Raw genomic sequence first — 26610 nt, forward strand, 5'->3', positions numbered from 1 at the left:
GTGTGCTGGCAGCTCTTGGTGGTATTGTTTTTCAAGACAATATTTCAAAGTGCTTGTGCGGGGCATTTTAGCACAGGAATGAAAGGGGGGGGCAAGTGTGCTGTGTCTGCATAGCGTGCTGACAAACTGAGGAGCTCGGATGGTGGGCTGATGAAGTCACTGGAGTAGCATTGGCCAAGAGGAGTATTTTATGAGCAAGATCCTTAGGGCAAGAGTGTCAGACTGTGGTCGTAGAGAACCACAGGCTCATTTTGTTTTCATTCCTCCTGTGTCTTCAATTACCTAATTGATTTAACTGGATGAATCTTCCCCCTCAGTAGTTAATAAATGGAAGAAAAAGCCCATAAAAGCATTAGAATTGTGGTCCTCCAGGACTGGAGTTCACATCCTGCTTTAGAACCAGAACTGAATGGAAACATTGAGTGGGGCAGGGCCTTGGGATTTTCCTTCCAGTGAATTCTTTGGTTCCTTAATTAAACTAGTTGTTTCCTTTTTATGGGCAAATGTCTTAATAATGTCCCAGTTATTCAGTTGAAATGCATCATGGGTTTCCAGTGGAGCTGCCCATGGCAAAGAATGGTGACATAAGTTTAGTATAATATTGGACCTTCAGATGGAGTCCAATGCAGGTGTTTGGGTCAATTTGAATGGTGTAGTTGGATCCCCATGTGTTAGAGGAGAAAATTAGCTTTATAAGGAACTGAATACACAACTGTTTTGTTGATATTTTATTCTAGCCAATCAATGCACAATGCATGCCAAAATCCCAATTCATTGGAAGAGCTGTTATTTAACTTTTCAAACTCGATACATTGTTTTAATCTAGATAATATTGTCTGTCATCACACAGACTACAGTGCATGCTCTAGTTCCTTTCCTAGGCTGTACTATCATTGCCCAAGGAGCGAAGTGCTGACCTGTAAATACTAAATGCAACCAGGAGGGAAGAAATGCTGTACAGCTGCTTGGGCTGCCATTGGGGGAAGAGTGCCACTGTTCACTATAGGATGTTTACAGCTGCTAAACAGCCTTGAGCAATTAAGCAGACCCCAAATGGGGGGTTGGGATTGGAAGGTGGTGGTTGGGGGATAGGGGGAGGTGGGGGTTTGGTTTAATTAAGTGATTAACTTTCTCGAAGGAATGCCTCCTGACAGCATCCTAACTAGCGTGGTGTGCAAAGCAACCAAAAAAGATCCCCCTGGAGAGTTGGTAAGATTATCCAGCCTTCCATTTTGAACTTGTAGTAATTTTGATTGGGACAAAGATGGATCGACCACAAAAAGCAATCAGTCCATTGTTTTGAATAGCTTTTGGTTTAATTCCAGTGTCTGTTTTCTGATTGAGGACCTTTGTGATTGAAACATTTGGCTGTGTGTTTTTCATTAATTGTGTGAACAGATATAACCATATATTTGAATGGAAGCAATGTGTGGGAAACATTACATTTCATGTTTCTTCAAGTGAATTACCAGCATCGTGAAGGCATTGGCAAATGCATGTCTGTTCTTTAATTTCTCTGACATGAATTTTTGAAGTTTGGACAAACCCAGTATACATGTGCAGTACTAGAGATTTAATTTGGCCATGTTTTATAAAAGGCAATGATGGTGAACTGTTAAATCATAGTGGAGATTTTTAATATAATGAAATCCCATTAACATTTATACTTTTGTTTCTAATGTATATTGACCTAAATCTGAATATATCCTGCTAAAGTTTCAATATGATAGCTAGGGATTATCTGTATAATCTGAGCCGACTGCTAAACATAAAATCTATGTAGCCTGCCATTTCAGTGCCCCCCATATTGCTTCTAAATATCATTTCTTAAATCAATTTGCGATGTTGCTATGCCAAGAAAGCTGTAGCTTTTTTAATATGAAATATTGTCTTTTCTCTCTATTTTCCTAGGTAAAGGGGCTTTTTCTGGAGTTTCTTTTGTATAAAAGAATTTTGTACCTTTCTCTCGCAATGCAGAAAACATGATGAAAACGATCCTTCAGTGAAACTTTTCTTTGCATTTGTTCTCCACGTTGGTCGAGACCCCATGATGGCAAACGAGCCGTTCAGCTCAATCCCAGTTAAGAGATGAGAGCAGAGCGTGTGCTTGAGTTTCAAGTTCCATGAACGAGAGCCAGAGTGATATCCTCACTTTTTTTTTTTAATCCGTAAACCCCCTCCTGCTACTTTGCTCTTTCAGGTCTGCCCAGGCCATGAGCTCTCTGGTGTACTCTCCCCGGATAATGAAGGACCGTGAGGCTGTCACCATTCTCCACTACCAAGGCTCCGGCAAGAACAGCAATCAGTTCACCCAGGCAAACCTGCACTCTTCCCCCAACGGCAAAGCACATCCCTTCAGCCTACAAGCGGGACCTCACCTCCTGGCCAGTATGCAGCTCCAGAAGCTCAACAGCCACTACCAAAACTTGGCCAATGCAACAGGCTCCACAGCTAGTCCCTCTAGAAGCTATGCCTCTAACACTTTGGGGCCAGGCCCCCTTACCACCCCTGGGGCCACACTGGCTCCAGGCATCATTGACTCAGACCCTGTGGACGAGGAGGTCCTGATGTCTCTGGTTGTGGAGTTGGGCCTTGACCGGGCCAACGAGCTGCCGGAGCTGTGGCTGGGGCAGAATGAGTTTGACTTCATCTCGGACGTCTCGGCCAGCTGCTGAGATGAGCGTCACCTTTCCCTCCGCCCCTCCCTTCTTCAGCACTCCAAGAACTTGACTAACACTCCCAACACTTTCTTTTTTTGGTATGTTTGTTTCGCATACCTCTGGATTTTTCAGATGGAGACATGGAAAGTTAAAGATCAAATTAACAGATCTTAAAACGTTGACTAAGCTGAGTTTCTTTTAAGCCTTTGTTATAAATAACTTTTGTTTCTTCATTTTTGAGGGAGAAAATGACTTTATAGATATGGCAACAGACTGAACCATTGTGGAACTGTGGAAGGGGAGTATGCTTTATGTTTTTGGCTTATGTTTTGCGTTGAAGCACGAGTGCTACAGATGTTTATTTTTGCAAACCAAATAAGCTTACAAGATTATCATCTTGAACCACAAATCCTAATGTGCCCAAAGTGAGAAGACCGTCCCATAGAGAAAGGAGTGAAAAATAAAATAAACTAGTTTCAGGACATCCTGCAGGATTTCACTGCGTCCTGTAGACTTGCTATAGGATTTCCTTTACAGTTGGTAGAAGATCCCCATGCAGTTAATTCTGCTGATGTTTTTGCTGTTGAATTATGCCTGGACTACTAAAATCATTTGACATGAAACTGCTCACGGATACAATTCAGAAGCGCTGCTGGCTATAGACTTGGACACTTGGTCATAAGCTTTAAAGACATTTATTAATTTTTCCCTATTAATGTAAACTCCCCAGTTACAACTGCAACCTGATTTAAGTGCTTCCAGTGAAATGTTTGCTGTTTCCATCTTGTTCTTTCCCCTTATCGATCTTTCGGTTGTGTGCTTATCTGAGCACTCTTAACAACCCTACCCTGGCCCTCACTGTCATTAATTTGACTCTTATGTACAGCTGAGACTTGCAGAGATCCAATCTTGTATCCAGTGGGATCACAGAGGTAATTGTGGTCCAAATTAATTTTCTAAATGCTGAATTGTAAACAATTGTGGATATACCTGGAGACTGGTGTATAAATATATCTAATCTAATAACAATCGCTTTTTTTTTTCTCTCTCACTTAACTTGTTTCCCAAAATAGGCAGAGAAATGACTGCTTCTGTTTAACACCATAGATCGATCTGTCTAAACAAATCAATGGTAATCTGGTATATTTCTCTTATCAGCAGGTGGGACTGAAAGTAAATTAAAGGAGTGTATCAAAAAATAAAACCTGAGGACTAGAGGTTCACTTGAGCCTTTGGCTGGCCTGTATTCGGAGGGGCTCAGGTGTAGGGGGATGGTATTACAATCTGGTAACTGAAGGAGGTACCTTGAAATGGGGATCTGTGCTGTATTGGTTCAGTTACCCCCCTGGTTTGTGGTCACCCGCTGTCTGTTGGCCTCGACTATAGCGAGACTGGGCTTGTGTTCTGCCTTGGAGTAGCTTCATGGAGCACAGAGGAACCCGATACCGAAGTTTATAAATTAATGAGAATGGCGTCTGTTTTTCCCAACTGCCTTCCCATCGCCCTGTAATTCTGGAGCGTACAGTTTGCTATCTTTTTGCTCTGTCTGAAATGGAGAACTGATAACTCTGCAGGGCTGTTGCTGCTCATTAATTTGTAAAATATCTTCAGCAGAGTAATGGGGTGGAAAATCAGGCTCCCGTTGCAGAGCAGTTGTGCGCCATGCGCGGAATGAAAGGTTTGAAGAGACATCTGTCAAAAAGTCTTGCAAAGGCTTTTAAGAGCAGGGTTAGAAACCATACATTGTTTCTACATTTCTAGTGTAATCACTCCGCTGCTGCTTACAGAACTGGTACATGTTCTATGTGTTTCTGTGGTGGGCTCTTATTTTCTTTCCCCATTGTTCCATTTAACTACACATCTATTTTGTTTTTTGTATTTGTGGATGTCTTACCATAAACCACTGCAAGAAAAACTGGGAACAAACTTGCTTCTAAGCTTTTGGTGAAGAAACTAAATTGTGCCCATTTCAAGTCCTCCATCATGGTCTCTGCTTGGCTTAGTCACCACATTTAGCCACTAACAATTACTATCCATGACCTGCATGGGGGAACACTTGAGAGTAAATTTGTCTCCAGTCGTTCAGTGAACACTTGAGCTGATTTATTTGGAAGTGCCTGCCTCCAGATCCAGTGTGCAGTAGACCATTTTAAGTGCACTGTGGTAGTAAGTGCTTATTGCCAGGAGGTAAATGGGGATGGGACATGATTTGGCTGGTTTGTAAAGCAATATGGTGTAACCTTAATATTCTTCAGCCTTGCCCCCTCATGTTATAATAAACAAGTTATTTGGTCACCTTTTGGTGACCCTTTTGTTTTCCTAAAACTAGGAGTGTAAATCTGATTTGGTTTCAGAGATGACCTCATTTGGTTCAATCCCATGTCTTTTTTGTTTTTCAAGGAGTTTGTAAATGACTTCTAGCACTTGTTTTTCGTGTCTTTTATATTTCTATGGAAGGATGTACAATTGTGGATCATATTTAAATACCTGTATTTTGTTTTGCATTAGTTTTCTGCACTTTGGGAAATAAACCGTTACAAATACAGACTCATGCTTTCTTTTTATGATGATTGTGAGACAGTCCATTTTGTCCTTTAAAGGTAAAATACACTCTTGCACTTTGCTGGAAATCTGAACGAACAAAGGTCATTGTTTTTGTTTTCTCCAAATATAGAAATGTTGTAGTTGTTTCCCTAATACTTTAAGAATAAATTACAAGTATTAATAGAATTGCTGTGTTCACAAAATCCTTGTTAAAGCAGTTTGCATACTTTCAAAAGGGGAACCATGATCTAATGAGAGACACTGAGCTGGTAACACATCCAGATTAAGGTGCCATAATTATACATTAACTAAGAGGTTTCTATGGAGTTCATGTTCATCTGCATTCAACATTCCTTATTTATTCATAATGTTTCCCTTGATCAGAATTGGTTATTCTTGAACAGACCCCCTTTTGTATGTAATGTTACTCTGAGATGTTTATTAATTGTTTTGATAAATGACACACACTAAACCACAAGTCAAAACATTAAATATTACATATTTAAATTTACTTTTGGTCTCCAGTTATATATATGATATACAGATCCTTACCAGGTCTGCTTTCCTGGAACTGGTTTAGCCAGTTCTGCAATATCTTCTATATTATGTTTTTGTTTTGTTTTTTTTGGTTACATACCATTCTGTAAATGACTGCCAAATTGGGTTTCAACAGTTTGTTTATATGACTTAACCTTGACGCTGAAATCGTTTTCTATAACTTACAGGGGAGCGCCATCTAGTGCCATTTTGTAAAAGTGTTAAGTGGACAGTGTGAGAACAAAATGTCACAGACCGCACGTTTGTCCTTTTCCTTGATGAGAACTGGGACTTGCTGCGCTGGTGTCAGAATGAAATACTGTGGAAAGGTGGGGAGATTACCTAGAATGCTGCCAGGAATGTAACTGAATAAAGAACTGAAAGCATTACTTTTTTTTTGTAGATCATTTTATTTGGTACTACATTTGACATTAATCTTAAAGCCAGCGTAACAATGTGATTTTTTTTTTTCATGATTAATTGTGATCTAAGGTAAATATTATACACCTTATGAAAGGTTCTTACCATTTCATAGGTTCTAATAATATTAAAAAAAGCTCTTCATTTACTACCCATTAAATATATATGTTCATATTTACTTAACAATTTAATTGGAGTCAACATTTTGGCCCACACTGCACCTTCCTCAGGACTCCAGTTATTGTGAATTATGCCCACTCTATTTTTATTTATTTTTCATAGTCAACCCACTTGTTACTGGAGATGAAAACTACTGAAGAATGAGGTAGAAACTGTTCAGACAGACAGTCAGGTCAAGAACATTTCACTCAACAATTTGCTTCAGAACCATTCACTAGGACATTAAAAAGACATACTAAAAAGTGAATTTAACACATTCTTGTATGTGTTTCTTAACCCAATGTGATTAAAAGCATTGCCTGAAGTCCTTGCATTAACCTCCTGTTCATTAACACTAAATTATGTGTGTTTTTGTGTGCCTGGGATGGGGGATGCTAACTTCGTAAATGTGGGGTCTGAGAAGTGTGTTACAGCTGGTTATTCAAACACAGTGACTGATATCCACAAGTCATGAGAAAGATAGCGTGTTACTTCAGCAACACTAGGAAGTATCTTATTCTTGGCCGAAGAAGAGAAAGGCTTCAGCAAAGTATTTTTTTTCCCAGTCAAAAAGAAAACAGAAGTGTTGTGTTTCTCCTGCTGGTATTTCCTGACAGAAAATACCATCCACAATGAGGTCCAAAAGACACCCGGGTTCATTTTTAATCTTATAACTGTAAAACATGTAAATCGTATTCAGAATCTAACTATGCTGCAAATAAAGCAATAACAGAAACACTGTAATAATAAAGTAGATTAAATTCAATCTATAATTAGAACCACCCACATTAATTTATTTTGTAATGAAGAGAATGTTAAATTATATATGTTGTGCTAGGTCTTGTATAAGAACACAAGAACATAAGACAGTTTACAAACGAGAGGAGGCTATTCGACCCATCGTGCTCGTTTGGTGTCCATTAATAACTAAGTGATCCAAGGATCCTATCCAGTCTGTTTTTGAATGTTCCCACATTGTCTCTTCAGCCACATCGCTGGGGAGTTTGTTCAGATTGTGACGCCTCTCTGTGTGAAGAAGTGTCTCCTGTCTTCAATGTGTTTTGTAAGCCTGGATTATTATTGCATGTTCACTGTACCAGAAAACTAACTAACTGAAATAACAATAGCAGATAATACTTATATAAACCACTGCATGACACAACTTTATTCCGGAGCAGTTGTACATATTATCATAGACATCCCTGACAGGGCAGTAAAATAATGTTAGACATTGCCTTTCTGCTCACTGGTAAAATGCACTGGACACAGTATCCATTTATAACCTTGACTATCAGATGATTGTGTATCAGATATTTACTGGATTCTACTACTTGTTCAGGTAGAATATTATACTGCATAGTCTCTATGTAATTTCGTGTCATTCAACTAAGTTTTAGGAGCAATTACTGTAAAATAGTTAATTTAAGTGTCAGATAATAATGATATTAGAAACCATACAGAAACAGTATAATAGATAATACAACATCACATAACAGAAACATACAGAAGTTGTATGTTGTATGTATTGTTTTCTGATTTTAAATGCTTATTAAGCTGTATTTTTAAAATGCATAGCATCCTTCTTCTATTACAACTATTCACCTTTTATTATGATAAATTGTTAAACATTTCAGTTTTTGAATATTTTTTTCATGAAGTCCAGGATACATTTTTCAGGACCTTTTTTCAAGGGGCTAACACTAATATAAAGTAAAGTAGAAGCCTGCACACAAACACTGCCAGACAAACAGAAACACATACGCACAGACCAGCAGAGGCGGTGCTAAAGTCTCTGGGGGCCCCAGGCACAACCATTGATCGGGGCCTCCTGGGGGGGAGGTGCTAACGGTGTTTTATCCGGTGAGAGCTTGGGGGGGGTGCTGGTGATCCAGTGTGAGCGGGGGGGGGGTCAGCCGTCTTTGGGGGGGCCTCTTCCAGCTCTGGGCCATGCAGACCAGTGGAGTAGTGATACATTAATAAGCAAATACAAATGGTAGAAAAATGATGCTGCAATCTATATTTTTCTATCTTTTCCTAATTGGGCTCCTATTTTCATTATTAAAGGGTTTTGATATAAAAATTACTTAATTAGTCTTGGGGGCTATTTACAACTGTATCATACTACTACCACCACTACTACTACTATTACAACAACTACTAACAAAATAGTATGCTAAATTGTACTATAACTGCTTAGACTAATCTAGAAACTATAACTGATCCTATCCTGCATATTACCACATATAATAATGCATTCATAATGTAATGCAAAAAGTACTTTCACATGCAGAAAAGTTCAGATACTTATATTTTAGTAATTGTTTATTTTTATTACTACTACTACTACTACTACACCTTTACATAATAATGTTACTACTTACTACCTACTATGATAACCAACTGTATTTATAAGAGAACCATGTCTTTGTTTTTGTATTTAGACCGTATGGTCCTCCACGCCAGGGGGCAGACTTCGACAACGCGCTGCTTCGCTCATTTTGGCCCTCTGCAGGACCCATCCCCTTCCTCGTTATCAGAGTTGGCCTGGAAGTAGGCGGTCCTTTTCCCCGAAGATTCAGCCATGGTGAGCAGATTTTTCCTCCGGTTCTCCTAACAATCGAGCCATAAACATCGGCTTTTTGCCCCAAAATAGCACCAATCGAAACGCAAAAACCATAACTTCAGTGTTTAAACGAATAATATAGACCAGTATTTTGTGAATTGAAGATCTAGAAGTTTGAGAAGAGAACGATGCTATGGAGGATGCCGGCGGTCTCCGCTCATTCACTCTCCGGCAGATCTGTTGTCATATGCGCAGTTGTCCCGGATTAAAGCAGCAGTGCACCGTGCTGTATGACAGTATTATCTGTTCTGGTGAATTCGGGGTCATTAAATAGTGAAAACCGGACCGTGCGGTATTACTGTGGTGCGGGGCTGCAGTAGGCCCGCCGCGGACGAGTCGTGGCAGACGTGCAGCATGGGGATAAAAATGCTCATTAGCTCCCTTCCCTTTACCCGTTTAAAACTCCCTTCGAGGGGAATATGCGCTGCTAGCCCGGTCTCGGCAGCGATGGCAGACGCGCAGCCTCGGCAGGAGAAATGCTTCCCATGCAGGCTTTGCGGAGACCATCTGCAGCACCGCGGTCCCCCCTCTGACGTTAATAGCGTTCACTGTATCTGCCACATGTGCTGCCTGTTATTAATGGGTTAATTATTCCTGCTCTACAGGCCCGAGGACCGAAGAAGCATCTGAAGCGCGTCGCAGCTCCAAAGCACTGGATGCTGGATAAGCTTACAGGAGTGTTTGTAAGTGCCTGGTATAACCCCTCATATCAGTATGTGTGTCTTCTGTGCATGGACTGTGAATGGAGATGTTGTAGGAAATGACTTGCAACCTTTGAATAACCAGCCACAAAGTGCTGCAGAGCATTGCTATAAAGTGGGATTGTTTGAAAGAGATTTGTTGTATGCCTGGTCTTGCATGTGTTACTTCAGATAGGTCAGCTGATGGTTTGTTCTTCATAGTCGAACAATGGGCGTTCTCTGTTGGGTTAGATGGTGCAATTGGAGGATTCACACTATTGTTTGTTAGATTAAGTAGCTGTAAGTCTGTGAACCCTCGTTTGGGGTTGCCGTTAAAGGTTTGATGGTTGGCTTTGAGGCAGTCGTCCCTGTCGGTTGATTTGATCCCTTCCTGCTGGTCTCTAGGCTCCTCGTCCCTCTACCGGTCCCCACAAGCTGAGGGAGTGCCTCCCCCTCATCATCTTCCTGAGGAACCGTCTGAAGTACGCCCTGACTGGAGATGAAGTCAAGAAAATCTGCATGCAGAGGTTCATCAAGATCGACGGCAAGGTCCGCACCGACATCACCTACCCCACTGGCTTCATGGGTGAGTGTGCGGCCGCACGGTGGACTCTTGCTGCCGCCTTGTGCTCTGTCCTCCTCACAAGGACACAGGTTTATGTACTTTCTGGTCAAAAGGATGCTGTCAAATCTTACTTTGAAGGATTTAACTTACAATCTGCAGTTCAGTCTGCAACTCATTTGTTAAATTACTTAAATATGTTGAAGACCTAAGGTGCCATGTGTGTTCAAGGGTTTAATTAGGTTTAAATCTCTAATCTGCCACTGATCAACGTATTATTCCAGTAATAAAATAATAAACAATGATTTAAGACCCACACCATAGTGTTGTATGCCTTAATTTAGTTTATAAAACCACACACAGTGATGCTGAACTTTCAGTGTAACCCGTTTTCAGATGTTATCAGCATCGAGAAGACCGGAGAGCACTTCCGTCTGATCTACGATGTCAAGGGCCGCTTCACCGTCCACCGCATCACCGCAGAGGAGGCCAAGGTGAGTTCGGTGGCAGGAGGCAGCAGAGTTGGGTTCATATTTATACAGTTGAATAAGCTGTAAGTAGTTATCGAACAAATGAACTGGTCACAATCTTAAGTCCATTTAAGATGCAGAGTATTGTGTTTCTGGATTGTAGTGATAGATTGGCATGGTTGGTTTACATTTTGACTTGAAATACTCAATGGTAATGTTTTTTTCTTTGCAGTACAAGCTGTGCAAGGTCAGGAAGATCTTTGTTGGCACCAAGGGGATCCCCCACTTAGTGACCCACGATGCTCGCACCATCCGGTACCCTGACCCCCTCATCAAGGTGAACGACACCGTCAGGATTGACTTGGAGACTGGCAAAATCACAGAGTTCATCAAGTTTGACACAGGTAGGTGATGAAGGCAGTGAGGGCAGGAAACTTTTATTTTTTATTCCCCCCCCCCCCCATTTTGAGGTACATCACAAACTGATTGAGGTGTGACTTATGTGTTTAAATGTGTGATGCTTTTTTATCCTTGATAGTATTAATTGACAGGCTGCTGCTATAGTTATAATTAGACTTGGCTTTTATACTCATTTTCACTTCTTTCCTCGGTCTGCAATTAGTACGTCAGATAAGAGGCTCGATTTCTCCAAAGCAGTGGGTGAAATGTCCTGCACAGAAGCATGGCTGCTCTGTGATTTAGGGTCCTGTGAAATGTCATTATTTTGCTTCGGAAATGTTCAGTGAAATTGAAGTAGATGCTGCTGTTTTAGTGAAGATGTCTATTTTACTGTTAACCGGAAAGCTTTATCAGACAGGATTTGTATTCTGATACTAATTTTTGCTCCGTTTTTCATAGGTAACCTGTGTATGGTGACTGGTGGTGCTAACTTGGGCAGAATTGGTGTGATCACCAACCGGGAGAGACACCCTGGGTCTTTTGATGTGGTGCACGTCAAGGACAGCACTGGCAACAGCTTCGCCACCAGGCTGTCCAACATTTTTGTGATCGGCAAGGTATGGGCTACCGAATTTAATGAATTTCAAATGTTGATTGGAAATCTGTGCTAAACGTTTTTTCAGAGTCTTCGTAAACTCTGGTTCAAGTGATAAACTAAGCTTGTCTGTTGCATTGAGTGCTAGGAAGCTGTTTGTTCTAGAAAGTGTTGTTCAGTCAAGTGACTTCCACATTTAATGCTCTTGGCAAGGGCAGGTAGTCCATTGATTCTTAACATTTTGCCTTTCTGGGCTAGACTAAAAGCCCAGATTGACCTTACCATTGCTGGATGAAATCTGTCCTTATATTTTCACTGTCTCAATATGAATGTGATATTCTTGAGACTTTATTTAAAACTTCCTTTTTATTTTTTAAAGGGTAACAAGCCATGGGTCTCCCTGCCCCGCGGAAAGGGTATCCGCCTCACCATTGCCGAGGAGAGAGACAAGAGACTGGCAGCCAAGCAGGGCAGCAACTAAATGCTATTGACTGGCAGCCCTGTACAAACCGCAGAACACCCTGATTTCAAATAAAAGGTTATTTACAGAAACGGATGGTCTTGTTGTCACTAAAGTTCTCGCTTTATGTCTAGGCTGTTCCTTCCAATGTCTTGAGTTGGACAGTAAGTAATGCAGACATGCATGTCCTTTTTTGAAGGTGAAGACCCCTTAGCCTAAATCCATTACTCTGATCACATTAATTGGTGGGGGGGGGCTGGGGGAAGTTACCCATGGGAGGGACATAGTGCTGTAATTGACTCATGATTTTAAAGTCACAGCCATATTTCCATTCTGTGATGTTAAAACCCTTTTAATTGCTTAACAGAATTGAACAGCTTGAAAACAAACCAGAATTTTTAATTCTACCGATTTGAATTGTCACTACAATCATAGTTTCATGGTCCAGCTTTATTTAAGGGAGGGATCTGTGTGCTGCCCCCTCTGTCTGCAGCAGGTGGCACTGTTGCAGAGTTCTCCATTGTCCTGTTCTATAATATGACCTTCAGAGTAAAACTGGTTTCTGCTTGACTTCATCCTTCAATTCATAAGATGCATCAAGTCCAAAAAGTTGTCACAAAATGTTAAATTGATTAAATGTGTGTTAGTGTTTGAGATACTGCTGTCCAAATGTTTCATAACCAAGTAGCATTCAGTTTAAAACAAAATAACTCCAGAACAAGCTGCTTTTGCCACTGCAGACTGCATACGTTTACATATGCTGGACATTTGAGATTCAAAGCTAGAAACAGATGTTTTTCTAGAGCATGAGTCTCTAAAATGAATCCAATGTTCTCCTGCCAATATCAACCCCTGTCTAATATATAGGCTTGTCTGCAAGTCTTTTTTACTGGTGCCAAGCATTCTGCCTGGTTCTACTGGCCGTCTGTTCATAATTATAGTACTGTAAGAAAGCTAATTCTGCAGTCAGAATTGATGTTGACTGGTAAACATACCAGAATTCAAATGGCAAAAGCAAATACCTGATTAGTGATTATTGGGAGCTAACTCCAAACCGTGTTCAGTCATAAACATTCCTACTGAACTCCTGGCTACAGTAAGTCTGATGCACAGCCTGGTGTTCAAACCGCCCGTGCCGTGCACCGCGCTCGGCCTGTGTTCTGAGCTCACTGCAACTTCATTCAGATGAGTCATTTGAAACGCCTTCATTCTCTTTATTATTCGCTATCTTTAAAAATAAACATGCATGTAAACGTGCATCAGCAGTTTTTATCGATCCACTGCTAGACGAAGACCTTCACAAGATACATCCCTTTATTTTAATGTAGTGTCTCATCCAGGTCACACCAGTCAATCTATTTCATCTTCCCATCTTTTATGTGGTCTTCTAGGTCTTTTTTTGTCTCTTGGAATCCTGTATAGCTGTTTTGTCCATCTTTGGATTTATGTATGTACTGAGTGTGTGTATGTATGTTTGTGTATATAAAATACATTCTCGGCATGCCTCTTGGGGAATGATTCAGTGTTGGAAGGTGGCTTCTTCAGCTGCAGACAGTCGCAGTCTCATTGGGTAGGGATTACGTCACGTTCTGTAAAATGTAAATTTGGAACTGGTCATTGTTTCCCTCAGCAAGTGTTTTTGCAGCTTGTCCTCTCTGGACTTCACAAGTGAAGGTGCCATATGGGCACTACTGGGCGCAACCTGTTTTTCTACAGTCTGAGCCAATCTGCTCATTACAGACCACACAGAATTCCACAGCAGGAGTCTTCTGGGTCCAACTGCATTAGTTTCAGAACGTAGTGTGCTCGAGAGAAAATGTCCTTGAGCTTAATATAGATCACAAATGGGAGACTGCACATGGTATTCCCTTCTCATGCTTGGATTCTGGGCTCCTGTCTAGTTAGGTTGAAATGATGGTGTAGTTCTGCTTGTGCTTATATATGGTCTCTGCTTGGATCGATTCCAGCTAATTAAAGGCATCAAGCATTGGAATACAGATGGGGAAGTCTGTAGGTAGCCGTCGGTAGGCAACCTCACATTCCAGTGCAATCTGGCTCTATAAGAACGCACCGTGTGTCGCATTCAGATTACACAGATTACTTCTTAAAAGTAGCACAAGAATTCAGGGCAGAACCCAGTTCAGTTCTGAATGTTGATCCATTAGGTGCAGCAATGTGGACTGATGTTATGTTCAGTATTGGATGCCAGATCAGAGAAAATATACTATTAGTACAACTAACCACAGATGCTTAACTGTAGTGATATTATCTTGGTGGTACTGGAGAACTGCAGTCCTTCAGCTTTTATATATGAGTTATATTTTTTGAACTGGTGAAGCATATAATTGATTCAATAAAGTAATTCACTGCTTACTTAGAATTAAAACCAGCATACTGTGGAGAATCCACGATGGCCACCTATGTGATGCAACTAATACAGATTTTTTCTGCCACATGGTGAGGGAATGGGCAATGTAGTCCATACCATTAAAGACAGATGCACAGCTCTGGTCCCAGTGGGTCAAATACTCTGTAACAAAATGTTTATAAACCTATTCATTTAGATAGCTTTCTTGCTTACCATACATCCTTTTTGCTTGAATTAAAACACAACTACATAGAAGGGCAAAAGAGGTCATGTTTAAAAATTGCTTCTTTTTGTTTCCTTTTTCGTCACTATAAAGTTTAAAGGCAGGGTTATTAAAGGTACAACACACATTCCCTTTAAGAATATGTGGTATAATTTAATGTATATTTATATATATATTCAGCTGTCCCAAGAGTTTCAATAAGCAGTAAATTGTTTCTGAGGACCTGCCTTTTTTCAATTTCCAATGATACATCAGAATTAGAATATTTTATGAAAATCCTATGATTTCCCTATGATTTATGATCCTATGAAGTCCCATTATGAGGAATTGTAGCTAGTCAATTTTCAGATTCATACAGTGAAATTGCTGCAATTAACCTTTTTAGAGAACACTATGGTTTATTTGTGACTTTCCTTCCTTCCTTTTAACACCAAAGCTGATGAATTGTAGATTTGTTTAATTATTATTATTATTATTATTATTATTATTATTATTATTATTTTAATATTACATTTAATCTGAAAATACAGCAGCTGCTATTTTGCATTAATGTTCATGGGATATCACAGTAACTAGCAATCTCACTGTACATGACCTAGTCCAAGAAGACAAAATGTAGTATATAATACCCAAGTCTTTAAAAGTTAGAGACACAGTGTTATTAGTGAACTTTATTTTGCTCACTTTTTTCTCTTAATTTAGCTATTTCATTATATTTATTTCCAACTTCTAAATGGTAGGTGCTTGTATATCAAAGCAATGGCAGAGCCACCACCTGTAACTTGCACATTTAATTTATAACATGATCCGGAGTCTTTGTTGAGATTGAAATTGGCCCAAAACATCTAAATATATACTTTAATATAAGCCATAAATATGTATATGTTAGTGTTGGCACCGTATAGATCTGGATTGAGCTGTATTGGAACAGGTTTAATCTAAGAAATCTAAGTAATATCAATATCTGGCATATAATGTTTTGGTGCCTTCATTTCTGCATGTCGAACACAACTTTGATCATCGGACTTCCTTGGTCCATGGATTTGCCAGAATGCAAATCGAAAACGGAAAGGAACTAGAAGTTAACCGTGGTGTGGGTGTGTGTTTCTTCTCAGATGTTTCAAACTGACCACACTGAAAACAAAGGCAACATTCATATTCCAAGCTCAGGAGGGGGAGCCAGCTGGTTCTAATTAATGGCTTCCATGTGATGGACTTCATATTAGCCATGAAAAACAATGTCCTGATAAGATTAGTACAGATAGTGTTGTGAAATCGTTTCCCCCCCCCCCTCTCTCTCTGTTTTCTTTCTTTTTATTATTTTCTTTGGTTCTCCACTTCCGCTGGAGGTGTGCCTTACAAAAATATCCAGGCCAGCCAAAAACTTTGGGGGGAGAGCCCATATGCCTTTAGGGTATTTGTAAGCAAGAGAGCCTAGGACTGGACCAACAGTGGAGGTATTCACTGCGCAACACAACTACAAGATCCCTTTTTCACGTGATAATATATCTTGACCATCACCCATAAAATAAGGTCTTTATCTAAATGGGCAGGGAGATCCAAAGGTGGGTTGAGGTCCCCAGCAGTTGTCATGTCTTTCATGCTCCACCTCATTGAACCCAATCTGGCTTCACATGCTTCCTGTTTAGTAATCTGTACTAATCTACCCCCTTGGGTTTGACTGGGATTTACCTGTTTGCTTTGCATCCCCTTTGACTCCAAATATCACCTTTGCAGCAGTTTCTCTGCTCTTTCGTCCTATTGGAGGACCTTTGATGAGTAGGTCATCATTCCTCAGTCTATGACAAAATTGCTTTGTATCATCAGTAGCATGTAACCCATATGGCACTAAACCCGTGCTCCTCAACGCTGGTCCTGGAGACAGACTGTCCTGCTGGGTTTTGTTCCCACTGAGCTCGCAGTTACTTAATTAAAATCTTAATTGAATGTATAATTTGCTTAATATTACTTATTAAACTGCTTAGCATACAAAACACTGGATAATTCTAGTGCCTGATATCAGTAACTTAATTTAAAATCTTCTGCGTTTTTAAATAATTAAAAGCTCTGATTATAATGATACATTTAAGTACTTGAGAGCTTGCTTTGAATGAAAATCAGCAGGATTGTGCCCCCAAGACTAGGGTTGAGAACTACTGCGCTACAGGATCAGTTCTCACCTGGATGCCATGTTTGAGTGGCATGCATCAATCTTTTTTGATGCGGTGTATTTGTTCAACCCAGATTTAAATGCATGACATCAATCAATTGATAATGGTAAGTGAATAAATATACAAATAGAGAGGAATCAAAAACGGAAGTATAGTACGTGCAAGAGATTACACAATATAAGCGCAATAATACAGCGGAGCGCAGGAGAGTCAATGCGCCCAACTTCTTCCAAGTCATTAAACTGGAGTATAGTGAATAGCTCAGAGTTCATCAGTTGGACAACAGGACGGTGGTCTTGTACAGCATCCAAACCTGTACGGGGACACAGTCGTCAGAAGTACAGTGAATAGTTTGAAGGACTCCGATGTGCATGAGGCTGCACTGATAGGACAGCGCTGTCTGGGTTTCGCTTTACTCTGCTAGAGCTCCGCGCAGTGGACACTTCATCGCCGTGCAAAACACACCATGAAAGTGAGCGCAACTGCTGGTAAGATTGCTCAGCCGCAGCCGGACTCTTCCCGGAGGACTGCTTGACTTTTGTAACAGTCCTTCAGGCGAAAATGCCTTTCTGCAAGCGGGCGATCCTGCCCAGAGAGATGTGCCGAGGTGACACGGGCAGCCCCGGGGCGCTCTTCGCGGAGCTGGCGGACGTGTGCGGCTGTGCGCTGGGCTCGGTGCTGAGGCAGCTCTCGGATCTGTCCCGGCACTCGGTGAGCATCTTAGAGGAGCTGGAGGGGGAGATCGTGTCCTTATATCGCCGCTCCGGGACTCTGGAGAGCAAAGTTATCAGCCTGCAGAAGCATGTTTCTGCACTGGCTACCCAGCCGCCGAAAACGAGTAAGTGCCATCATAACCCAGAGCTGTGCTGCTTTCTGACACTTGTTTAGAAAAGTAAAGTTTAAAAGTCTATGCCTGCTGATGCGCCACAGTGTAATTTCGTTTTTGTTTATTAGCCTATTAATAACTGTAACTCCCCGGGGTTTTAATTGCAACTGGCAACAAGTCTGTTATTTTCTTAAACTTGGTTTTGATTAACCTTCATCCCTGTTAATACCAGGGGGAGACGATTTACATGCTGGGAGAAGTTTGATAGAAGAAATCCAGGGTGTTGGTTTTACAACTATTTTATATAGTTGACACTTTCCGTTGTATATAAAATCCCTATTAACGTGTTCAGATCATACATGGGCTTTGTCTGTTCTGTCATTGTTGAAGTCACAGGTTGACATTTTCCACCCGTGACAAGACGGGCTTGTACGACTGCCAACATCAACAGCTGGAACAAGCCAGCTGTGCTCTCCATCTCTCCAATGATATTAACTCTCGGACCTGTGCAAGTTTATTTGTTTATTTATTGCGGTATTACAACAATATTCACAAACTTGAATGCCAGCATTAACTAAGAAAGAAACTCACTAATACTAAAGTTAATTTTATCATTTTTGACACACCGCGACGTTTGAAATCAGATTCAGGTACAACTTTGTATAGGCTTTGCTTGTATGTGTTTGCCTTTTTACTTCATTATTGTTTGCTTTTATATTCAATATTGATCAATAACTCCATATAAAGAAGTTCATTATTTTCTTAAATTGCATCCAAAATGCACTTCACTGCATAACAGGTCTAATAGCTTGATCACTTCTTTGTAAGGATTTTAATTGTATTGTTTTAATGAAAAAAGGCCTGAATGTTTACAGCACAATTCCCAACGGAGGATGAGCCTGAGGGGAGATCAGTGCATTGTCGGCGTGGATTTTCATTCAGGTCAAATGCTCTCCGAGGAAGAGCAGTGCGCCTGTGCGTGGGAGTTGCGCTCCTCGGAAAACAATAAGCGCATCATTTAGCATCTGTATCCGCTGGTAATGAGGTTCATTAAACTCTGCGAACTGGGATATTAATGTGTGGCGTACATACATTTACACATGCGGAGGATAGCAGCTATAACTTAGTGCACCTTGATATAAGAGCTTGATTATATATCATATTAAGAAAACTGTGATGTCACTGCATTCCATATCTACCTATTTGTTTGTATTATCACAAGTAATTATGTGGGGTTTGTAGAATCACTTTAATAGATTTGACATTGAATAGTCTATATAACCAGTTGTTCTGAAAAGTGTTTTTGTTTTCTTCTGTTAGAGGCCAGAATTGGGTTTGTAGGTTTAGCTACAGGCATTGGTTCTCTTCTGTTTTTATAATTTTATTACACTTCTGTTTTGACCATTAGTTAATGCAAGTTCATTCCTGGTGAGTTAAAGTCCTGCACCCACGCCTTCCTTAAAATGCACCTGCAATATTAAAGTTGGAGTCAGATCAACTCATTAATGTGACTAATACAACACTTGGATCCCTTTCCTTTTGAAAAAGTATTATGTTGTATTGGCTGTGGGCTTCAGATCACTGGCTCCTATAATAATTGTAAATTGTACTCTGTGTAAACTTGTTTGTTTGTTGTAAGTATGGATTTATTTATCCTGTTTTCTGAGCCCTGGAGAAAAAAACAAAAAAACAATTACAGTAAACTTTGGGCACGGAGAGAGATGCAACAGATGTCTGTTTCGGCCAAACTGAAACCATGTTTTTGACAACTGGCAACCTCTCTCTGAATCCTTTTGGCTATAGAGGTGAACCCAAAACCGTGATTCGCAGAAGGCTTTTAGTACAATATGTGGTTTGGCGTCGGTTCATGATTCTTGGGATTTTGTATCATAGCTTGGCTTGCTTGGTTTAGGCAAGGGTTCATCGAAAAGTCACTACATCTTTGGTCATGAGACTGTTGACAGTAGAGAACACTAACAGATTCAAGTTGCATCCCTCTCACTCCCCCAGCAATTACTGGAGTGAAACATTATTGGTTGCTTTTTCGTTTTACAATGTATGTGCTGTAATATATTTAACAGAAGAAAATATGCTGTCCGCAGTTTTGAGTAAACAGATTGAACAGAAGACAGTATGAGGGCAGGGATTTAAAGAATGTATTTTAGTTAACTTGTTAACATTGTAAGGGAGAGACAGTCATGTGCAAAAGCTATATGACACCAATGGTAGGTAATTAAAGTGTATTCAGCACTTAAAACAGGCCATTCTTCTTTAAATAAACACTTGCTGATGTTAGGAGCAGGGCTACTATCATTGTGCAAGCTCAATCAATGGATTTCTTCATGAATCAATAATATCCAGACAAGCAAGAGGGTTTGAATGCCCCCTTCCATGTGGACTCTTTCCTCTGTATGGGAATAAGGATTCTGCTAACTTTGCAATGCTCCCAGAAAGTCTTGAATTAAAACAATCCTTAGCATTTGTTTTCTTTGTAGGTGGATATGAAACGGTCATGTTTAGGGAAAACTTCATTTTGCAATTCTGTCATGATTTTATGAAACATTAGCTGATGTTAGCTCCATTCTGTCAGGTCACTGAAGGCAAATCACCACCTGATGATGAGACAAACAGTCAATTTTTTCGCTCTTTTCTCACGTACGAATGTAGACTCCCTCACCCCATCACACACTCTGTCTCTCTGTTTTCCTCATCATTTTTAATGTATAGGAGATCTGTATGAATAGGATTAGTTACTTTATGACATATGATCCCAAGCTACCATAATTATGTTTGTGTCTGCTCTGTTTTGTGCTTTGTGTTGTGTTGCAGACATATTATCTCTTTGTCAAGGCTGTACATTTTAACATGTCAGCTTTGGACATGGTAGATTGGAGAGTTTATTTAGTTGATTTCACCATCTTCACAATCCCCCAGACATTAAGAGACTCGAGACAGCAATAATCTCTTGTGAAAGGAAAAATATATGATCTGATCTTTATTCTTTATTTGCAGTTCGTTTTCAGTTTCTATTTTCCACTCATCGTGTTGTAATATTTCACACTGTATTAGCAAGATCATCCCCCAAGTGAGGCTCAGGGCCAGGTTAGTTGTACAGCAGTGATACAAATCAGGCACAGATCTTTTTTCACACATGCAGGGGAATAAAAACAATTTCAGACCTGCCTTCACATTAGACAAGATTAACAACACAGAAGGCAATGACTTATTGATATATAATGATTGTCACAAACTAGTCCTTGTTGATTTTTTTGTCTTAAAGAACGATCACTGTTCATAACCGTCTGCTTACTATACAACTATACAATAATGCATATTCCAGCTTGGTTATAGCTTTTTATTGGACTCCTTGGTCTTGTGAACCACAGTGGATTATGGTAAATGATTAATTCATGCAGTCCTACTCCTGATAGGGAAATCCTTTATCTTCAACGTGGCGATTTATATTCAGTTTAATGGGTGGTGAAATTGCGTCATGAAGACAGGCAAAGATTTATACATGAATACTCCCAACATTCTGGATATCCTTCGAGCATTGATGAGGTGTTTCTTTATGTGTGTTATTTTTTTTAATATAAAATGAGATTATGTGCTTAAATAAATGTTTAAAGGGCTTAGAAGTTACATAATGGCAATTGCAGAGCTCAGAGGCATTGGAGGGAAGTGGGTGGACTGGGGAGAGTGATAAATCCAGGTGAAATGCAGCACGAAACAAGTTCCTGTCTTGGCATGGGCTTTCCCTTCAGAGACACAGCTTGCACGCGTTTTTCCGCTGTCCCGGTGTTGTTGTGGCGGCACTCCAGATGCAGATGCCAAAAAGAAGCGCACAAGGACAGGAGTGTTTACGAAAGAACAGCGCGGAGCTCATAGAGCCGCTGTCTCTCCGCAGGGTTTGGAGGGTTTGGTTTCATCCCTTTGCAAACTTTGCAGTTTCAGCAAAAGCAAGCAAATCTACTGTTCGTCGTGGGCTCTCGAGGCACTGCTTTACTTTTGTTATCCATTGAAATGGGAAGCCTAGCTTTTGTGTTCTGGGATTCTCGATGTACAGCCAATGTTATATTTACATTATCAATTGCCGCTTTTATCTGATTTTGTCTTTTGTTTATTAAATATAAATGATCAGGCAGAAAGATGGATTATTTAATAAGCACAATTGCAGTGTGGTCGTGTGGTTGTTTCACACAATAAAACTGTGAATTCACAAAGTTGAGGGCTTAGCCAATTAAGGCTTATATCAGATGCAAACAGTCTGTTTTAGAACATATTTTACTCAGACATGGATTTATATGATATGGTCAAGTGTATTTAGATAGGAGACAAATACTGAAAGGCAGCTGTTCACCCTTGGCTTTAACTGCGGCTGCAATCCTTTTTGATCGAAGGCCGAAAGCATATTTTACTATTCCTCCTGTAGTGCAGTTTTTACTGCAGCAAACTGGACTCCAAGGTCTCCTGTTGATTTGTTACCTCAGTTCATTCCAAAGCGGTTCTGTGTGACTGAGGTCAGGCCTCTAAGCAGGCTATAAAATATTTGCAATGCTTTTCTCCTTTGATCACTGAGATACACTTAGACACTTGTTGTAATGTAAGGCTATCTTAAACATTCTGTCATAGGTAAGTGTCTGTCATAGTTTAAAAATATGAAGAGCTTTCAAAACACTGAAAACAACAAACCCCAGTCATAAACAGTTAATAAAACTCAAGCACAGTTAAAAATAATTCAAACTGATATCAAACTGCTGTTTGAACTAGTGGCAGGTTACTTCAATTAAATTAGTTTGAGCTTTTTTCTTCCCTGCGTCTGATGAGATTTTCTTTCAGTGTCCCAGCGAAGAAAGGACAGCAATCTGAACGTTTGAGAATCAGTTGAATGCTGTGAATTATTAGATTTATTTCCGCAGAGTAAGTTCCCGCCGCAGGACACTGTGCGAGGATCAGACCATTGGAATGCGCTGCAGTCTGGTTGTGTTCTCGTAATACATGATTTTTTCCTGTTCAGGGATTTGGAGACATTGGAATAGAACAATGTGCTGCAGCGACTTGGCTTTGATATGGATAATTAAGTGGCTTCTTTCCCAGTTGACTGATTCTATTGACAAAACCCCTAACAAGTAGGGATTTTTCAGCTATTAAAATGTCTTAATGGTATATTTGCTTTACATATACTTTATATAAAAATAACAAAAAGTAGGCCTTTGTGGTTGATCTTTGAAATGTTGCTGACTCTAATTAAAACGTGTTGTGTGTGTGTGTGTGTGTGTGTGTGTATGTATATATATATATATATATATATATACACTCACCTAAAGGATTATTAGGAACACCTGTTCAATTTCTCATTAATGTAATTATCTAACCAACCAATCACATGGCAGTTGCTTCAATGCATTTAGGGGTGTGGTCCTGGTCAAGACAATCTCCTGAACTCCAAACTGAATGTCTGAATGGGAAAGAAAGGTGATTTAAGCAATTTTGAGCGTGGCATGGTTGTTGGTGCCAGACGGGCTGGTCTGAGTATTTCACAATCTGCTCAGTTACTGGGATTTTCACGCACAACCATTTCTAGGGTTTACAAAGAATGGTGTGAAAAGGGAAAAACATCCAGTATGCGGCAGTCCTGTGGGCGAAAATGCCTTGTTGATGCTAGAGGTCAGAGGAGAATGGGCCGACTGATTCAAGCTGATAGAAGAGCAACTTTGACTGAAATAACCACTCGTTACAACCGAGGTATGCAGCAAAGCATTTGTGAAGCCACAACATGTACAACCTTGAGGCGGATGGGCTACAACAGCAGAAGACCCCACCGGGTACCACTCATCTCCACTACAAATAGGAAAAAGAGGCTACAATTTGCACAAGCTCACCAAAATTGGACAGTTGAAGACTGGAAAAATGTTGCCTGGTCTGATGAGTCTCGATTTCTGTTGAGACATTCAGATGGTAGAGTCAGAATTTGGCGTAAACAGAATGAGAACATGGATCCATCATGCCTTGTTACCACTGTGCAGGCTGGTGGTGTGGGGGATGTTTTCTTGGCACACTTTAGGCCCCTTAGTGCCAATTGGGCATCGTTTAAATGCCACGGCCTACCTGAGCATTGTTTCTGACCATGTCCATCCCTTTATGACCACCATGTACCCATCCTCTGATGGCTACTTCCAGCAGGATAATGCACCATGTCACAAAGGTCGAATCATTTCAAATTGGTTTCTTGAACATGACAATGAGTTCACTGTACTAAACTGGCCCCCACAGTCACCAGATCTCAACCCAATAGAGCATCTTTGGGATGTGGTGGAACGGGAGCTTCGTGCCCTGGATGTGCATCCCACAAATCTCCATCAACTGCAAGATGCTATCCTATCAATATGGGCCAACATTTCTAAAGAATGCTTTCAGCACCTTGTTGAATCAATGCCACGTAGAATTAAGGCAGTTCTGAAGGCGAAAGGGGGTCAAACACAGTATTAGTATGGTGTTCCTAATAATCCTTTAGGTGAGTGTGTATATATGGGAAGTTTTGGGAGGATTGGATTATGAACCTTTTAAGGTGCACGATCCTTATTATAGGAGAAACAAACCAAAGAGGGAAGCTGACTGAAGGAAAAGGAGATGTTTGGCTGTATACAGATTCATCACTGCTGTTGTGTGTTGACATTTCCTATGTTATTCTAAACACATCTTGAAGTATTGTAAAAGATTCCAGGAATTCTCTAATGCAATAAACGCATGTGTGTAAGTGTGCCTCTCTGAAGATCCCTCCTTGGTGTAAAATGTCCACACACGGCCAAAGCTGCAATCTGTGAAGAAATCTGCTATAAATAGGAGTAGGTGTTAGTCTTGGGATGGAAGCCTGGCAGTTGGACAGTGGCATCCATCCAACAAGTGCAAATGCAAACAAAATGGTACCTGCGGCTACCAAACACAGTGGAGGTGTGTATAGCACCTGCACTCACATTGCAAATTACAGCTACTTTAACAATGTACAATATATTGTATAACTGCAATGTTTTAGAAGCACAGTTTTACATTATAGACCAGAGAGCACTGTGCTGATAATTGGTGCATTAACTTGTAATTAACTGGATTTTTTTTCCTTGTGCTTAGGATTCATAAACGGTGGAGAAACCAAAAAACATAGGTAACATTATTTGGCAACGGTTTGTGTGTCCCATTCTATGCTTCTTGTAATACCATTTTTTAAAGATATGTTTTTATTCTTCAGTGGGCTGTGTGTGTTGGAAAGCAGGTTTGTACAGTGCTCCTACGTATAACCAAGTTTTGTCTGCCCTACAGCCAATAGCACACAAAACCTCCTACCTTAACCCCGTCTATTAGTTAGCTATACCAACAGCACAAAGGAGATGCAAAACTAGTTCTGAGGTGAACAGACAGCCCAATAATTTCCGTTCCTCTGTTGTCATGGAGACAGCACATAGGTATTGAAGAGAGAGCTGACCGTTGGCCAAGATGATAGTGCCTGGCTCCCTTTTTCAAAATAATAATTACAAAAATGGTATCAACCAACTCCCACACTTGCCTATACATATGAAATGGTTGCCAGTTGTGCTCTGTGTAACTGGGAAACAACCAATATCCATTTACAATATATGATATGTTTGTCAGATGACTGCAGAACCCAGAATTGGTTAATCTTTTTTTTACTTTTAGGCTTTTAGCTATGATTGAGGGAAAACTATGTTTCATGCTACTGTATTCTAACACTTGTAAAGATGTGTTCTAAATATTTTAAATATGCATTTCTGTAAATATATACATTTGTTTCCATGAGCACTTAAGGAACATGACTTGGTTTTTATTTTGTATGCTGCAAGTTGTCCCCAAAATACAGCTTCTTAAAAGATAATATACTTTCAGGAGGTGCCAAAATATTGCATTGAGATCCAAAATCAGACCACCCACATGTTTCAGACTAGGTAAACATTAGTGTATTTTATTTATTTTGTATTATTATATTATACATACCATTGTTTAACTATCCATCTAGCTTTCTGAGACAGTGTTTGTTACGAGCTTGGGTGAGTTGGCATGGATGACACAGCAGGAGCTAAATGTGAAGTGTAATGTTAGCCATAAGTGAGAGATAGAGGAAACAGAAAGGCTTAGTGAAATCTGACAGTGGTAATGAAATATATATTTTTTTCCAACCGTTCTGTAATGCTCGTTCTTTTACAGGGTTCCACCACTGAGAGGACTTTAATGTTTGCCACTAAACTGATCCAAATATTGCTCTTATCTTATTTATCTGGGGCTGGAAAAAGAGTAGCCAAAGAATCAGAGGGAAACTCTTTAGATATACACTGCACACATATAGAGACTCCAATACATAGTAGTGAAACAATAATTTGGAAAGAGTGTTTGTTTTCATCTTGTTTGTCAGTGTTTTGCAGTAATTTCCACGTTCATAAACATTATGAATTATGCTTCTGTTCAAGCTGGCTTGCTCAAGTGCTGTGGTGTCATGTAGCGCAGTGTGAGAATATTCAGCCGGGTTGACTTGACTGTTAATCAGACCAGTAATTAACCGTTTGGGGATCAGGATCTAGTAAGGTAACAAATTAGAATGGAGGGCTGTCATTTAATCCTCTCTGGAGTGTCAGCGGTCAAGCACTTAAGTCCATGCAGCCAGTATGTCCCCCTGGTTCTGTGTTAACTATGAATGTCATGTGTGTGTTTTAAAGGCAAGTTGAGGTAACTATCCTTGTGGCTGACCATCTTATTATAATTATAGTAATTATAGGAAACGTTTTGACCACTATGCTGACAGTCTTGAAATGAAAGACTTCCTGATAGAATTGCATATTTTACCTCCCTTATTGAGAAATCAATCTCACATTGCCAACCACAAGCCACACACCAGAACATTTTTTTTTT

The 26610-nt window shown here is 40.1% G+C and overlaps 3 protein-coding genes across 5 annotated transcripts in view; all 3 read left to right on the forward strand.

Annotated features, from left to right (window-relative positions):
- cited1 (Cbp/p300-interacting transactivator, with Glu/Asp-rich carboxy-terminal domain, 1) overlaps positions 1-5207 on the forward strand; it is a 6790-nt gene extending 1583 nt beyond the window's left edge. The window contains exon 2 of one of the 2 annotated variants that reach the window (XM_066714860.1): positions 1912-5207. In XM_066714860.1, coding sequence (XP_066570957.1) covers positions 2214-2675 — 462 coding nt within the window. In that variant the 5' untranslated portion in view covers positions 1912-2213 and the 3' untranslated portion in view covers positions 2676-5207. The remainder of the gene's footprint in view (positions 1-1911) is intronic. The other variant, XM_066714861.1, reaches the window with a different exon arrangement.
- Positions 5208-8808: 3601 nt separating this feature from the next.
- rps4x (ribosomal protein S4 X-linked) lies at positions 8809-12201 on the forward strand. Its single transcript, XM_066714862.1, has 7 exons — positions 8809-8904; positions 9549-9626; positions 10029-10209; positions 10582-10679; positions 10888-11059; positions 11514-11671; positions 12029-12201. Exons 1-7 carry the CDS (start codon positions 8902-8904, stop codon positions 12128-12130), a joined length of 792 nt encoding a protein of 263 aa, XP_066570959.1. The 5' UTR covers positions 8809-8901; the 3' UTR covers positions 12131-12201.
- Positions 12202-17089: 4888 nt separating this feature from the next.
- The window catches only part of nhsl2 (NHS-like 2), an 86412-nt gene continuing 76891 nt past the window's right edge, over positions 17090-26610 (forward strand). Inside the window, exon 1 of one of the 2 annotated variants that reach the window (XM_066714863.1) lies at positions 17090-17709. In XM_066714863.1, coding sequence (XP_066570960.1) covers positions 17433-17709 — 277 coding nt within the window. In that variant the 5' untranslated portion in view covers positions 17090-17432. The remainder of the gene's footprint in view (positions 17710-26610) is intronic. The other variant, XM_066714864.1, reaches the window with a different exon arrangement.

This window comes from Amia ocellicauda, chromosome 10, assembly GCF_036373705.1.
Source record: "Amia ocellicauda isolate fAmiCal2 chromosome 10, fAmiCal2.hap1, whole genome shotgun sequence".
NCBI classification, from domain to species: domain Eukaryota; kingdom Metazoa; phylum Chordata; class Actinopteri; order Amiiformes; family Amiidae; genus Amia; species Amia ocellicauda.

Coding starts and splice junctions, on each gene's coding strand:
- rps4x (XM_066714862.1), top strand. Junction 11,060..11,513: donor GTTCATCAAGTTTGACACAG/GTAGGTGATGAA, acceptor CGTTTTTCATAG/GTAACCTGTGTATGGTGACT. Junction 11,672..12,028: donor ACATTTTTGTGATCGGCAAG/GTATGGGCTACC, acceptor TATTTTTTAAAG/GGTAACAAGCCATGGGTCTC.